At 26.6% G+C, this 16,989-nt stretch overlaps 1 protein-coding gene across 1 annotated transcript; it reads left to right on the top strand.

Moving 5' to 3' along the window:
- The first annotated feature begins 4,970 nt into the window (after positions 1-4,970).
- LOC114193917 (AP2-like ethylene-responsive transcription factor At1g16060) lies at positions 4,971-7,942 on the top strand. The gene is made up of 8 exons (XM_028083905.1): positions 4,971-5,160; positions 5,309-5,391; positions 5,518-5,526; positions 5,637-5,725; positions 5,832-5,905; positions 6,040-6,090; positions 6,669-6,745; positions 7,474-7,942. Exons 1-8 carry the CDS (start codon positions 5,036-5,038, stop codon positions 7,875-7,877), a joined length of 912 nt encoding a protein of 303 aa, XP_027939706.1. The 5' UTR covers positions 4,971-5,035; the 3' UTR covers positions 7,878-7,942.
- The last annotated feature ends 9,047 nt before the right edge of the window (positions 7,943-16,989 follow it).

Genomic DNA, 16,989 nt, shown 5'->3' with positions numbered 1-16,989 from the left:
TTCATTATTTTTCAAAAATTTTGATATATTTTTGTCCTCCAAAACATAAACACTAATAAATATAATTATTTTAATTTAATTACGTTAAATTTTTTTATTATATCAAAATGTTTTTATATTAGGATTTGTGTTGTTTACATATTTTGGCATAATTTTATTTTAATATTAATTAGAAAATAGGTTTGACATAATAAAAAATTAGACGGAATTAAGTTAAAAAAATTATATATATTCATTTAGACAATTTTCAATCTTACATCAAATTTCAAAGTTCAAAGATTAAAAACATATTTAAAATTTTCTATATTTATAAAATTAATTTTTACAAAGAGATACATTCACTCCATTTTAGCTTAAGCATTTTGTTACTTTTTATAATAAATATAAATATGTTTTTTTTTCTCTAAATTATTATAAAAAATTGTGTTGTATCTTTAAATTAAATTTTAAAGTAGTTTATTTTTTTATCTTGTAAAAATCATGTAAAACATTATATGAAATTTATATTATAACATCCCAAAAATTTTAAATATATTAAATTCTTAGAGGATTACTTAATGGTAACAGAAATTGTATTCCAAAAACACGAATCTCAAAATATTCCAATATTTATCGGCTATAATTGGTATATTTCTCCGAAAGAATTATATACATCATCACTTAAACTACTATTCTGGGACTTCAACCTTTCCCAACTTCAGTTCTACAATTACCACCTTATGTTATGCTCACCTATTATCATACAATCACTAATCACTGCATAAAAAAAACAAAAACAAACATAAAAATTGCAAGAATTAACTCCTCTCTATATTATTATTATTATAATAAACTTTCTTGCACACTTCACATATATTATAGTTATTTATGAAATTTAATTTGCCAAACACTTTATACGTCATTTATTAAAAAATAAAATCTTGTTACTTTCATACTTTCATAAATACAACAAATAAATACTTTATAATTATTTTAGAGATAAAATATATTTTTATAAGAGATTACAAAAAGACCATATTTAATTCTTAAAATAAGATATTTTTCACATTAATAAGAAACAATCATTGAAAATAAATAAATTTTAAAACTTCCATAATAACTTTTGGCATTATAAGACCATATATAGATTGGTAAGAAATATATAATGAACCATTCATTCCAAAGAGGTGCCTTAAATGTTACTATTCTCATACACTTCCACATGCACTTGTTTCCTGCCTTTGTTTTCGGTAGATAAATTAAAGGTGTAGTTATGTTTACTACCTTTAGCATCACCAATGAAGCTTCTTCAAGGTTTTCATGTGATACTATGAAAACAAATAAAATACACTTTTTTCTTCTATAAACAAAAATTACAATTTAAACATGTACATAGAAATTTCTTGATGAAAATTATCTTGATCTTCTGCAAGTGTTTGAGCCAGGAAATCATGACATAAGAGGATGTAATTATGTGTTTGTGACACACCTTTTGAACAATGTTGAATCTTGATCACTGATCAAAATAATATTTTAAAATTAAACATAACTTTAATGTTTAATTTGCAGCTAAAATGATTAGAGTATATTTTTTACATGTTAAGTGAACTTTTTTGTTCTTCCACATTTTTGTTCTTAATCAACAAAAATAGTAATAATATTGATCATTGTCTTGTTCTCGAAAAAAAAATGTGAAAATATTGGAAGTAGAGAGTATCCCATGTCTATTAAATCCCGCTATAAGCATGAATAATGAAGTTATTAAACAACTTCAACCTTAAAAGACTAATACAATACTTTTATTATATTCACTATAATATCCTTATGGTGAGAAGAATAAGAAAGTAATCTTAATGAAAAAAAATATTTCAAGCCAATGAGTCGCACATAAAAATAGTAAATAATGAACTGTTTATCACAAATAGAAGTCTAACTTGCACAAAATAGTCGTTGTTGTTAAGAAGAGCTTTATGTAAAGAAGTTAGTGAAGAGAGATGAGCGTTGTAGGTTCTTTTATAAATAAATTTACATCTCACACTTATAGGTCAAACATAAATTTACATCTATTCTGTACACGTTAAATATAAATTTAATTTACGTCTGACTTGTAAGCATTATATATAATGCTTACATGTAAGATGAAAATATTGACTATTTTATTACAAAATTATGTTACGGCGTATTTATATTGTTTACATGTCAAACGTAAATTCAATGATGTAATAAGTTGTTATTTTTTGTTAATGATAGAGATAATAAAATTAAATATTAATATAATATATTAAAATATTTGTAATATTAATTTCTTTTTTTGAACAATCATCATATTAATTTTTGCAATACTATATTTTTATTATGATTCAATAAATCTAAAAATAATTTACTACAAATTTTAAAATGTAAATAGTGATACTAATGTAAATATTATATAAATAAAAATTATTAAATTATTATGATAATAAATGATTGATCGAATGTGTAAGTTGCATTAACACTATTCCAAAATTAGTCTAAAATTTATTTATAAAATATACCACTTTGAAGAATATTTATTTCATACAAATTTTATATAAAATAAAATTAATTTATTAATATGCATTTTGTTTCTGTAAAATGAACTTATTTTTATTTTGATCATAGTGATTTTTTTATATAAAATACAAAATTATTATTTTTAGTTATTATAAATATTTTTATTTTTTCATCTTCCAAAATTTTGAAATCGCGAGTTTGATCCTTAACATCAATTTAAGTATAAATAATAAAATTTTAAATTATACTTATACATTTCAAAAGTTTGTAGAATAACGTGTTTACAATACTAATCAAGATCATCATTTAAGTTTTTAGTGAATGCATAACTAATTAACAAGTGCCACATAATACTGAAAATTAAAACAATAATTTCTAATTTTAGAGAGACTAAACTAAACTATATTCATTTTACATTGATTACTAATATATTTAAGCCAAAAACTTATATTAATCCATATATATATATATATATATATATATATATATAAATTTTAAAATATATTGAAATTATTAATAATGCAATACTTGATATAAATTACATTCACACAATTAAGTTTTTCGTATAATAAATATATAGTAATAGTGTTATTTGAATATAATTATTTTATTATTATGACATAGTATTATTTATTACAATTTAAAACAAATATTTAAGTTTTTATATTTTAATAGTGTTAGTTTGTGTGGGAGTATGTGTTCAGAAGAAACTTATTGGTCATCAATCTATTTAATTTTCATACTAATTAGGTGTGAATTCCTCAACCAAAAAATATTAACATCTATTTAGACTTCATAGGCTTTAGGATTTTGAATTTTTGTATTAAGATGTTTCAAGATTTTAGCTAGGACACAACAAATTGTTTGTATTCACTCCACTTATAAGTTATTTTCAAAGAAAAATAAATAAATTCACTTTTAGGGTTAAAAATGAATAATAATAATACCGACCAAAATAAAAACAATAAAAACATGGTTGAGTTATGATTAATTTCAAGACTGCAAAAAGCAATGTCCACTCAACGATAGCGACACTTTATGCACTTAAATATACCATTTGCTGTTTTTTCTTTCCTTTTTTTGTTTTTGCCTTTTAATATTTTGTATTACTAATTTGAAAAATAAAATTACATTTTCAATCTAAATAAACAAAGCTCCAAGTTCATAGAAAAACAATTTGACAACTTATTTTTTATAGTTTTTCTATACTCTCTTTTTACACTAACAGTCATAACGCAATAATAACCTTTCATTATTTGAAACACAAGTATTATGTTATATTCCATAAATAGTGATAAATCTTTAAAAAAAGAAACATAAATATTTTATAGATTTTGAAATATTTTCAGAAAGGGTCATTGCAATTTATCGAAATGATTACAATCATGAAAGTATGAACAGTGAAACAACAACATAATGGCCTAGCTTAGAGACAGCCACAATAAAAAGCAACACTTTTTTTTTTCCGTTTTTCCGTCCAAAACTGAATTTATATATGTATCAAGAAGAACAAAGAACAAAAAAACTTACAAAATCTGCATCAAAACAAAGGTCATAAAATATAAAAGAAAAACTAATTTGTAAGATTTTTTTTTCGAATTTAAGATAAATTTAGTTTTAATCTCTTAAACTTAATATATATATATATATATATATATATATATTATATAATTTTGTGGACCAAAAAGTAATTTCCAAAAATTGGTTTTTGAAGGCAAAAATCACATCTTTCTAAATTTGAAAGATTAAAATATGTTTTTTTTTTCAGATTACTATAAAAAATTATGTATCATTTCTAAATTAAATTATAAAATTATTTTGTTTTTCTGTTCTATACAAGTTTTCATCTCCACAACACGTGGATACGTAAAACAGTCTATTTCTTAGATAGATATTTTTACTTACAATTCTTCTTCAAAATAAAAGTTATGTTTTTATGATTTAAAAATTAATTAGAAAAATATTGTTGCAAGTCATTGATTATGTTAGCTAAACTAACTGCCTAGTTTCGTGTAACCACATTGACTCTCTCTTTCTTCTTTTTTTTCATTCTTCAAAAGAGAATTGGTTACCCAACCAGAAGCAGTCTTACTTAAACTGCAAAAGAAAAAATAGAAAAAAATATAACTTATGAAAAAAAAATGTAAGAATTTATGAAAAAGTTTATTAATTAAAGCATTAATGATATGATAGGAAAAGTAAAATATAGAACAAGTATTAATGAAGTGTGATAGGAGATTATTACTCGTTTCCATCCTGAAGAATCTGTATTTCAACTACTAACCGCTACTGCATCAACAAGAAAAAGGAAAATAAAATTTATAAATTATTTATATTTATATATATAGAGAACGAGAAATAAAGAATTAACCTACTTTTTCATTCTCGTCCACTATTTCTATTAATTAATTAATGCCCTTTTTATTGGATGACTTAGTCATATTTATAACCCTCTCCGACCTTCCCTCTTGAACTGTATGAACTGTATGAACTGCAGTGGTTCTCTCTTCTCCCCTGAGTTTTCATGGCCAGAAAATCGCAGAAAACCCTCAAGAACACTGACACCAACAACACTGTCAAACGCACACGAAAAACCGTTCCAAGAGATTCACCACCACAACGAAGTTCAATCTATAGGGGTGTCACAAGGTTAATATTAACAACACTTTCTCACACTCTCTCCACTACTCATCAATCTAGATCTATGTCTCAACACCTTCCTTCTTCGCTCTTTCCCATGTTTCATAATGCTGTGTTGTTATGGCTGACTTTGTTTGCATGCATGTGGTTTTTTCAGACATCGTTGGACTGGTCGGTATGAGGCTCATCTCTGGGACAAAAACTGTTGGAATGAATCGCAGAGCAAGAAAGGAAGACAAGGTTTGCTGGGTTTATTTTTTATTTTTTCATCTCTTCATCACTCACTCCCTCTCTCTCTTTCTGATTTTCTTCATGTTGATTATGTTCTGGCAATGGAAAACTAAACAACTCCATGGATGGATGCAGTATATCTAGGTATGATACGAGTCTTGGTTTGGATAACGAAAACCTTCGATGATGTTACTTTTTACTTTTTATTTTTCCTTAATTTGGCATTGAGAATTGTTTGCAATGAACTTTGTTAGGGGCATATGATGATGAAGAAGCTGCAGCACGTGCTTATGATTTGGCAGCATTGAAGTACTGGGGTCAAGATACCATTCTCAATTTCCCAGTATTTTTCTCGTCTTTGATTCAAATGATGTTTTCATAAACAATGTTTTTGTTGTTCGTATATCAGATTTCATCGATCACTTCACTGTGTGTGTTTTTTGTCACAGTTAACAAATTATGAGGAGAAGCTCAAGGAAATGGAGGGTCAATCAAAAGAAGAATACATTGGATCCTTGAGAAGGTTATTTTTCAGTTCTTAACTCCATTATTCATTTCTGCACATGATTATGCATTTCTCAAGCTTTTTTCTCTGTCTTTTTTGTTTTTGGAACTGTTGAGGTTGTTTCTTATTGTATTCAATTTTTCATTCTGCAGAAAAAGCAGTGGATTCTCTCGAGGAGTTTCGAAATACAGAGGTGTAGCAAGGTACTCCAACCTTGCTCTGTTTTTGTTGGAAAATGTTAGGTTTTTAACATTTCAATACAATTTTTTTTTTAAATATAAAAAATGTGGTAATTATATCAGTTCTAAGAGAAATTAAAGTAGTAGCTGAGAGTTAATATTTATATAAAATAGTGTAAATTATATAAAATATTTATTTTTCTAGTACAATAAATGAATTAGTTTGCAGGTAGTATATCCAATATTTTGGGAGGCAATATAGGAAAAAAAAGAACAAATATCCCATTTTGAATGGATTCCGTTGGAGAGAGAAGAAAAATATAAAAAGCAAAATAAGTACAACAAAAATTTAAAATGTACATTTATAATTATTGAGCAATATTTTTGTCCAAAAAGGTAGTGAATTCTCACCATTAGTGGACATTTATTAAAATTGCATATTATAAAGATCAATTATGTAAAATACAATAAGTGTGAAATTACAATCATATATACCAAACAACTTTTTCAATGTCTCTAACTTTTATTTAATTTCCATAAACTCTCTCTCTCTCTCTCTCTATTGGTGGAAAATGCTCTGAATTTTTGTTTTAAATGATTAGACACCACCATAATGGAAGATGGGAAGCTCGAATTGGCAGGGTCTTTGGCAACAAATACCTATATCTTGGAACTTATGGTAATTTTCTTAGACTATGATCTAATATTTAAATTGGGTATGACTTATATAATTGTAAGAAGAAAAAAAAAAGGTGTTCGAGTCTATTTTCATTAATGGTTTTGATGTGCAATTCTCATCTTTACAACGAAGCATATGGTGTTTACATTTGAATGCATTTACATGCATCTTTAGTATGAAATTTTGAAGTTGTATTTGACCATTCTTTCCAATTCTAACAAGAAAATACCTACTTCCTTTCAAGATGGTCCCGCAGAACAAATATATAAAGGTCAAAATATGCAATCAAATCACATTGGTTGCAATATAGATCACCAAACTCCAACTGCTTAATAAAGCTATTTAATAGTGACATCATTCTTCCTTGTCCTTTTTTTATTCTAAACAAAACCGAAAGAAGAAGAAAAATCATAGGTTTGGTAGTGACATCGGCATATGTCTCAACACATTATGTCAAAATTGTGATGTTACATAACTTAGGTTTTAACTGTTATTTTCACTTACCTAATTAAACATAAAAAATTTCACTCAACAAATGGTTATCATAACATGGCATAATATCTGGGTACAAAAGTTTAATAATCACTTTTTAATGTTTTTTTTATTTATTTACTTGTTTATGTTGGAAATCTCAAATAGACCGAAGATAAAGTCAATATAAATGTTATTTTAAAAGTTAGTTTTGTAAGATTGAATTATATCTTAAAAGTTTTTATGTTATATTGTAGCTACACAAGAAGAGGCAGCAGCAGCATATGACATGGCAGCCATAGAATACAGAGGAGCTAATGCTGTTACGAACTTTGACGTGAGTCGTTATATCAACTGGCCAGGTCCTAAAACCGAAGAAGAGCATCAAAATGTTCCTATAAATGAAAATGTAAATTCTAATGCTGATGATATTGAACTAGGGTTTGTTTCACATGAACTTGGTTCAATCACTGACGAGAACACAACAGAGCATGTAGCACAATCTTCAGAGTCAAATCCTTCTCGTCGCACATTTCCTGAAGACATTCAAACAATATTTGAGAATCAAGGGCCAGACATCTACACTGAAAATGATGATATCATTTTTGGTGATTTAGGTTCATTTGGGGAACCAATTTTTCATTACGAGCTTGATGTTTAGAAGAGTGATATTATTATTACTCTTTACATACCTTATTTTTCAAAAGAGGATAATCAACCAAAAAACATGATAAAGAAATTAAGAGTACAAGTAAACATTTTAGAAATTTCAATGGAAGATTCTTTAGTAATACACAAGGAGGAAAGAAATTTTATAATTTTATTTGTGATACAACGAGAACAATTTAGTTTTATTATTTGTCTCCACCAACTTGTGTAGATGTCACAACATTTAGTTATTACTAGAAATAAGAATAGTAAAAATAAATGAATGATCGTTTTTCAATGGTTAAGATTTAATATGAGTATAATTAAATTTTAATTAATTGTATGATTTTTTTTTAAAATTCATTCAATTATGTGTATTTATATGACGATGGTACTACTAACACGTATGCACATAGTGTTTTGATTATTTTGATTATTTTTAATTAATTTAAATTTTGAACATCCATATATAATTTATTTACAAACACAAATTATTTCTTATGTAATTTTGTAACCAAATATTTGTGTTTAGGGATTAAACCGAAAACAAAACTAACAGTAGTTTAATTTTATTGGAGTATACCTCCTTTTAAGGGAGAAAGATGTATGCACAAAATAGTAAAAATAGTAAAATATGAATTAAATTTGTTTAGCTTTTAACATTTTATGTATATCTATTTTTATTTAAGAAGATACATATTCATGTTATTGAAGAGTTAAATTTTGTTTTCTTAAAATACACCAACTTTCTTACGCATTCTTGTCTTTTAACTTCATGTTTATATGATTACAAAAGTCCTAAACAAAAAATAATTAAATATAAATTTCATCTTCAATATATATCAACACTATTAAAAAAATCATATTTTCTACCAATTTTGTTTTGAAATTTATTTTAGAAAATATTTATAAATTTTGTTATGGAAAAAAAATTGCAAAAAATTGCTATCAATTTTTTTGCAAAATATTTTGTATAAAATAATTTTTATAACAAATTTTGTAGGAAATACCTACGAATTTTATAATTTTGTAAGAAATGATTACCCACGAAGGAATCACCTACCAATTAAGATTCTTAGAAAAAATAGCAGAAAAAAAGTATTTTTTTGCAAATTTTTTTAACAAATTTGCAAGAAACATCCTATGTAATATGAGAATTTGTAATAGTGTAAATTTTTTTAAAATCCTATATTAATCAATGTTATAGTTTAATTCCTATACTTTATACAAATTGTGTAAAAGGTGCTCGCGAATAGATGAAATTAATATTTTAAGTTTCATTTTAGATTTAACGGACTTAATACTTTGATTTTAATTTCAAGATTTAAGAAAGTTTTGATGAAGTGTGTTCTCTTATGTAAAGGTTCTCCTTATCTATTTTGTTCATATTTGATTATTTCTTCACACGTTTCTTTCATATAGAGATTGTGGGATTCATTTGTTGTTGGTGTGGACATTTCATAGTATTTGTTACATCAAATTCACCCATTGGTACATAAATTTGTTGTTCATTCGTTCTACTTTGTGGAAACTTTAGAGTTTTTCTGCATGGCTTGTCGTTAAGTAATTGAGTGTTTTGTTTAGGATCAAAACACCTCGTCACATAAAAAAGTTTATAACTTTCTCGATATCAAAAGGAAGATTGAATGATATGTTAATAGGTGACCTTACTTTGAAGTATTTGCGATAATTAGGTAGTTCAAGTACGACACAAGGTAAAGATATTATGAAAACCTAAGAATAGAAGGATGGGCAAATACTTGAAACAATCGTGTCCACATAGATATGTCATGAAAGAAAATTTTCAGAGTTCATTACACACAAACTTTTCGTCTTAAATGAGAATGTTTTAGATTTCAATCCACTATCCTTTATATGATTGTAAATAACAAGATTGAGAGTGCATACTTTCTTTAGTTACTTCAATCTTAACCATTTTTAGATATGAGAAGATGATTTTACAAGAGAACAATGTAGGAGAAGAAACTAAATTGGTGATTCGGATAATAAGGTTGGCACTTATGCACATCCATTATTGGAGGAAATATCTTTGTTTACCATGTTGGTTAATGGTTGTTTGCACAAACACATTTTTCTTAACTTTTATTCACAAATTATTGTGGAGGAAACAAGAGATCATAACAATTTAATGATTCAACAATCCAAAAGAAAATTAAAATCAACAATGACAAGATGAATAACCCTTAATAAATTACATAAATAAATCATCATAACTCTTTAAAATAAGTCGCTGACATACAAAACAAATTAACATAAAATAATTTATGAAATAAAATCTATAGATGAACTCAAGTCAAGAGCGCAACATTAGAGTTTTATAGTCGAAGAACAAAAGTATTTGGGAAAAAAGTCACAACAAGCAGTGAGATGCCACCATATATGAAAAAAGCTACCACAACTAGGAAAAAGGTCATCGTAATACAACCTAAGAAGAGTGTCGAGACCCAAGACTAAGCCACCACAAACAAAAATAACATACATTTAATACAAACATTATTTAAATTTTATTATAATGTTCCCTATCATATTTATACCATTATAGTAATTTATTAAAGTTACAATGTTATAAATACTTGTTACAGCAAATTTCATATCCATTTTTCTCTCAAGAGTTTCAAGCTAAAAATCATTAAAGCACTCTAGTTTTAGTTATATTTTCGCTTTCATTCTATTTATTTCTACTTTCATTTTATTTATCTCTTCCCTTGATCTATTTTATTAATTTAATTTTCTATTTAGTCATATTTCCCCTTTGCCTCCTTTTCATTATATATTGTTTTAATTTTGTATTTAGCTATATTCTCACTTTCATTATATATCGTTTTAATTATTAAACCTTAAACCCTAAATTATAAACCTTACGATGAATACTATACTAGAGTAGTTGTATCTAATAAATAATGTGAATCACCATCCTAGTCAATTTTTTCTCAAAATTTATAATTTTTTAAACTAAACTTAGTTATACTACACTCAGCAACAGAGGACATAGTGACAACAAAAGTCAATGTGTCAAATGATGTTTGAAAGAAAATATTATTCTAATTCAAGCATGACATAACTCATCAACCAATCTAATTGCAAACATGAATGTGAAAAAAAAACATTTAGTTGAAAGTTACCCACCACAACAAATACAATAGTGATGAACCACAATTGTTGTCAAGATCGAGAGGTTGATGGAATAAGATTCATATTGTTGTTACAAATTTTGTTGGTTCTCACTCACCTGCCTTATAAAAGAGGAAAAGTTGAACCTCAAATGAGGATGTTGAATGAAAAGATCAAAGATTCCTTTTATTGAAGCTCAAATGGCGTTATTTGAAAAATCAACCTTGATACAAAGATTTGTTAAAGAAGACAATTCAAAAAAGGTAAAGATTTCTTTTATAGTGGTGTCCTACTCGCCTTCCAATCCTAATACATACAAGTTATGGTGAAGGCTCGACAACAACTTTGATATACCCAATGGGAAAAAAGACATAAAAAAGGAAGAATAAAGGACAAGTTAACCAAACTTCTTCTGAGGATGTATAATTCAATGTAATAAACAAGCATCATAAGGAGAGGATGAGTAAGAGATAAATGGATTTTGAAGGTTAGACATGCACATACACAAAACAAGTTACAAGAATGAATATCTTGTTCATAGATAAATGAGGGATGATACTAACATAAATGAAGCATCACAGATGTTATGTAGCATGATTAACTAAAAATATAATTGATTTCATTTTAATATATAATTCAAAGTAAACCTTTATGCATGTGATTATTTAATGTAACTAGCATTCAAACTAGTTAATATTCAAATGAATTGATAACAAAGTAGCTATTGAAGTGGTTATTATATATATACTACAAATATACAAGTAAAGTTTGGTCTCCGTCTATTAATCATATTCCTATCTTGATAAATTTTACAAAGCATTTGATAGATCTAAGCAATCCAATGTACATGGATGGTGTAGAATGAAAACTCAAGGAAGAAGAAATTATGAATATATAATGGTGAAGAAAAATATATTTTGAAAATAACTAGGAGGTAAAGACAACATGAAGTTGGTAGCTCTAGTAGACAAGTTCATATAAAAAAGGTGATCGACAATCAATTTTGACGAAGGTTTTGAATGTAAAATAATGTATTTTTTGAAAATATGTGCTTTAAGTAATTATGATGATTACTTCCCACTAAGGTACAATGTGGTAGGAAAATAGGTCTTGCACCATTACAAAAATGTACTATCACGATTTGTATACTAGCATATAAATCACCTTTTTGATGTGGATAAAAATGTTTAAATTGACAAAAAGAACTACAATAGAATGTGTATATAATTTTTTTAAAGGTGTCACCATGATATTTATGGTAAGTGACTTTAAGAGTGTGTTTGGATAAGTGACTTTAAGAGTGTAGTTCATGTTTGTTTTTTCTTTTCTTTTCAGAATTTGAAATGTCTTATGATAACATATGTTGTTTTAATAAGGAATTTTGAAAGAAATTGAAATTCTAAAATTTCATTAGAGTAATTAGATTACTTAAATTCATAAGTAAGAATTTAAAATTATTCATATTCATTTTTTGTATTCGTAGTTTGAGTCAATCTGGGTCCAAGTCAATCCAGCTCAACCTTTGTTAGATTAAACTCGACTTAACTTGACATAGTCTCGACACAACTTAGTTTGACATGGTTCGGACCTGATGACGTGGCTTAACATGGGAATGGCCAAATATGACCCCATTTGTCTAGATCCCACTTAGGCCCAACTTGACCTAACTTGGACTCGAGCGAGCTTGACTTGACATGGACCTAACCCGACTAAGCTAAATGTGATCCTACCTTGACTCAGATTGACGTGGACCTAAGAGTGGACTCAACTTCGAACTCAACTAAACTTGACTTGACACGAGCCTAACCTAACTCAGGTAATCATGCCTTGACTCAGATTGACATGGACCTAAGAGAATTCAACTCGATCAGTTTGAGTCGACTTGGCTCAACCTAGGCCTGGGTCAACTTGGAGTGATCAAGTTTGCGCCGACTCGACTAAACCTAGGTCAGGCCAACTTGACTTGACCTAGGTTTGGCTTGACATGTGCTTGGTAGGGCTAGGCCGAACTTGGTCTTAATAGACTAGGGCATTGTTAGGCTTAGCCCAACTTTACTAAATGTTGGTCGACCTCATCTCAAATGAACTTGGATCATCCCTAACTCAACTCAGATAAAGTCATTTCAACCTCAGCCCAAGTAGACTTGCTCAATTTGGCTTACACATGCCGACTTGACTTTACTTGATCAGGCCCACGCTAACTCGAATCGACTCGATCCGACTAAAATTGACTTGACTCGATAGAGTCTTGGTCGACTTGACTCGACTTGGGCCCAAGTAGACTTAGCTCGACCTAGTATTGATCAAACTAGAATTGACATGGGCTTAGTCCAACTCGACTAAATGTGTCTTGGGCCCAACTCAAGTGAGCATGGACTCATCCTTACTCAATTGAATATGAGCTTGACTCGACTCGACTTGACTCAACTTAGGTTAGACCAACTTGGCTTAACCTAGACCCGAACCGACTTGACTTGACTTTGGTCTGAGCTAACTTAGCTCGACCTAGGCTGAGCCAATTCGGCTCAACCTTGACTTGTGACAACTTGGCTCAATCTAGGTCCAGAACAACGCAACTCAATTAAGGCAAGTCTATTTGACTCAATTTGGGCCCATATCAAATCAATTCAACCTGGACTTGGATTGACTTGACTTAACTCTAACTCAGTCTACCTCAGTCCAACCTTGCATGAGCTCAACCTTGTTAAATTAAAATACCTTATAAAAAAAATACAATTCACTATATTTAAATTACCTCGTCTAAACAAAACATATAAAAAATAAAATCAATTTAAATTCAATGTATATTAACATCTTACAAATTATAAATTTTCTTATCAAACACAAAACTTATTTTGTGCGAAATATTAATATTGTTGAGGTAATGTTGGTAAACCTTAAAATCATGTTTGAAGCAATTGGATCCAAAGACTTCGGATTTACATGTTTATTTTTATATCGCAAAAGCATTTATTTATTGATATTTTACGAGTAGAATCTCCACTTCTACATTTTGCGATGAACAGAAGTCTATGTAATATGAGAAGGTTTTCATTGAAGATCTGCAAAGTGTTAAATATATAAAAGAAAAATCATCACACATAATAGTTATATTTATCTCTAGTGTAATTGTCTCCATAGAAAAATATTTACAATCTCGATAAAATGATTACACTGCATAAAGTCGTTCCTTATTATGTCATGCATTAACATTAAGTTTATTTTTAGTTCCTAGCTAATTAACTTTTAATTTAATTTTTAATTGACTTTAACTTCTTTTTCATACTATGTTTGAAATCAGATATTATACCTGTAATAATTATATATTTTGCTGAAAATATATTTATATCATATATTTCTCATTAACCTCTTCTAAAACATTTATATAATTTTAAATATAACTATGCATATGAATATACAATGTTATTGGTGCAAATTATTATATAGTAATATTTATATTATATGTATTGAGAAATATAAATATCTACATAGTTATTAATATATTAATAAAAATACACGCTAACGTGTTTATTATTAATAAGATTAAAAATGTTTTTATCTTTTAACTCCAAGTGAAAGTTGGAATTAGTCAGTTTTTGAAACGTTAGTCCAATTTAATCTTTCAACCTTAAAAGTGTGTGAACTTAGTCTTTCTTACCAAATTTTGTTATGTTTATTTGACATTTCAACTGTATTTCATGATATTATTTGAGTTGTTTACACTGTTTGACACATTTACGTTTCAATGTTGGCTAAGAAATACATTTTGAAACGTCAAATAAATATAACAAAATTTGATTAAAATGATTAATTTCACACAATTTTAAATATCATTGAGTAAATTAATTCAAAATTTCGAAAAAAAACTAATTTTAATTTTTACTAAAAATTAAAGGACAAAAAAATATTTAACAATATAAGTAAATGCAAATGATATATATTTTAACACTAGTATCATAGTAATAAATATAAATTTATTCATATATTTATGGAATTTGTTGTGCGTTGTGAGAGAGTGATGGGTTTAGAGAAAGTGAGTGTTGGATTTGAGCTGTGCCTGAGCTGGAAGTTGCTCAGTAGTAAGTAAGCACTTTTTTGTTTGGTTAGTATACTTACTACTTTGATTAAAGAATATAAAGTGTAAAAGAAACAATAGAGGGAAGAACAATAAAAAATAAAAATAAAGATAATTATATAAAATAAGAGTGTTGTCAATTTATCAGAATAAAAAATAACATTAAATGAGTAGTGAGTATAAAACATGAGAATGTATATAATATTTACATTTTATTATTTTACAAAAGGGTTAAAAGGTTAACGAAGACTTAATAAAAAGGTAAAAGATTTTTTTTTTTAATTTTTTTTTAACTGAATGTTTACAAAAAAAATGTTCCTCTTTAATTTCAACATACAAATATAAACAAAATTGAAGAAAATACATACGTTAAAATAAAAGCAAGAAAATATATATATTTTGACACGTAAAACTTTAAATAGAAATAACATCAAAGTAATGAAAGATATTATATTAATTTTAAAATAAAAAAATACTTAATTAAGTTAAAAATAAGTATAAATATAAAATTAAAATTAATCAAATATCTAAATATAAAACTTAAATTACATTGAAATATAATCAAACTATAAGAAGAACAAAAGTGGCATAGGAACTTAAAAGATGAAGTAACGTGCGGAGGGACCTGAATAATTGGAGACAGGGACTTAGAGGCAATAAGTGCAGAAATTTGATATAAATTTGATAAAGAAACCCGACATGAAATTAATTAATGCATAAATTTGATGTGAAGTAAAATGGAAAAAACAAATATAAAATTGGATAGATATATAGAGTCAAACACTATTACTTTCCTTTATGGTTGGTATTTTCTATATATAATTCATAATAGTTGTATTCTCATCTCATTGACCATTAACTAATTTAGATCATGTTGTTATAGTCAAAGGAAAATGTTTGAAAAAGGTAAAAAGAAAGAACAATGATATGTATGTAATAAAAATAACTTTTTTTTTCATACAAATAAAGGAATAAAGGCGAAACGAATATTTGTATGTAATATAAGGAATATTTTAAAGTCACTTGGATAATAAAGGCGATTAGAAAAGAAGATCCACTAAAAATGATGAAATACTAATTTCCTATACTAATTTAGTAAAATTAAACAAATAATGAATATCTACCACTACGTGTAACCACGAAATGACTATGATTAATACAACAATTTCTAGATTTTAACAAAATTTCTCTAAAAGATAACTTCAACCTTAATTGTCATCTATTACTTAACTCACGAGGAAAGTGTGACACTCATAAAGAGTGTGTTCAGTCTCTATTGTCATCAACACAAATTATCTGTTACAATATTTTCCATTTGTGACTTTAATCATTACGAGACTTTGGTGAATAGCACCTTAGAACAACATTTTTTTTATTATAAAAGTGAAACCTAAGTTAAGTTTATATAAAACTAAAATTTTAAAATAATAAATTTGTGGATTTCTTTTTCTTATATATTATTCATTTTTTTTAATTTTTACTTAAATTAATACTTAAAAATATACTTTAAAGATAAAATCATGATAAAATTTAAAATTTAAAAATAAATAATAATTCAAATGAATAAGGAAAATGACTTAAATATTTCTTTCAAATACTTAAAATCTAAAAGAGAACTTTTATAACTTGAAATCCGAGAAGAGTATTCCAAACGATTATAACCTAAATGTGTAAAAAAAAACACCAAGTATTTATTAGACTAATAAATAATAAAAAGATCAAAATCATATAAACCAAATATACACATGAAATAATATAAATTTAAAATAAAAATATTAATTTACACTTTTTAATAGTTTTTATCTCATTTATAACTTAATCATTTTTTTAAATATTTTTTTATATGTTCTAAAATAATTATTTTGGATATTTATTTCGTTAATGTTTATCTGGTTAAAATCTACTTGAAATAATAATA

The sequence above is a fragment of the Vigna unguiculata genome, chromosome 8 (assembly GCF_004118075.2).
Source record: "Vigna unguiculata cultivar IT97K-499-35 chromosome 8, ASM411807v1, whole genome shotgun sequence".
NCBI lineage: Eukaryota > Viridiplantae > Streptophyta > Magnoliopsida > Fabales > Fabaceae > Vigna > Vigna unguiculata.
Note: the sequence above shows the minus strand (reverse complement) of the source record. Positions and strands in the feature narration are given on the sequence as shown.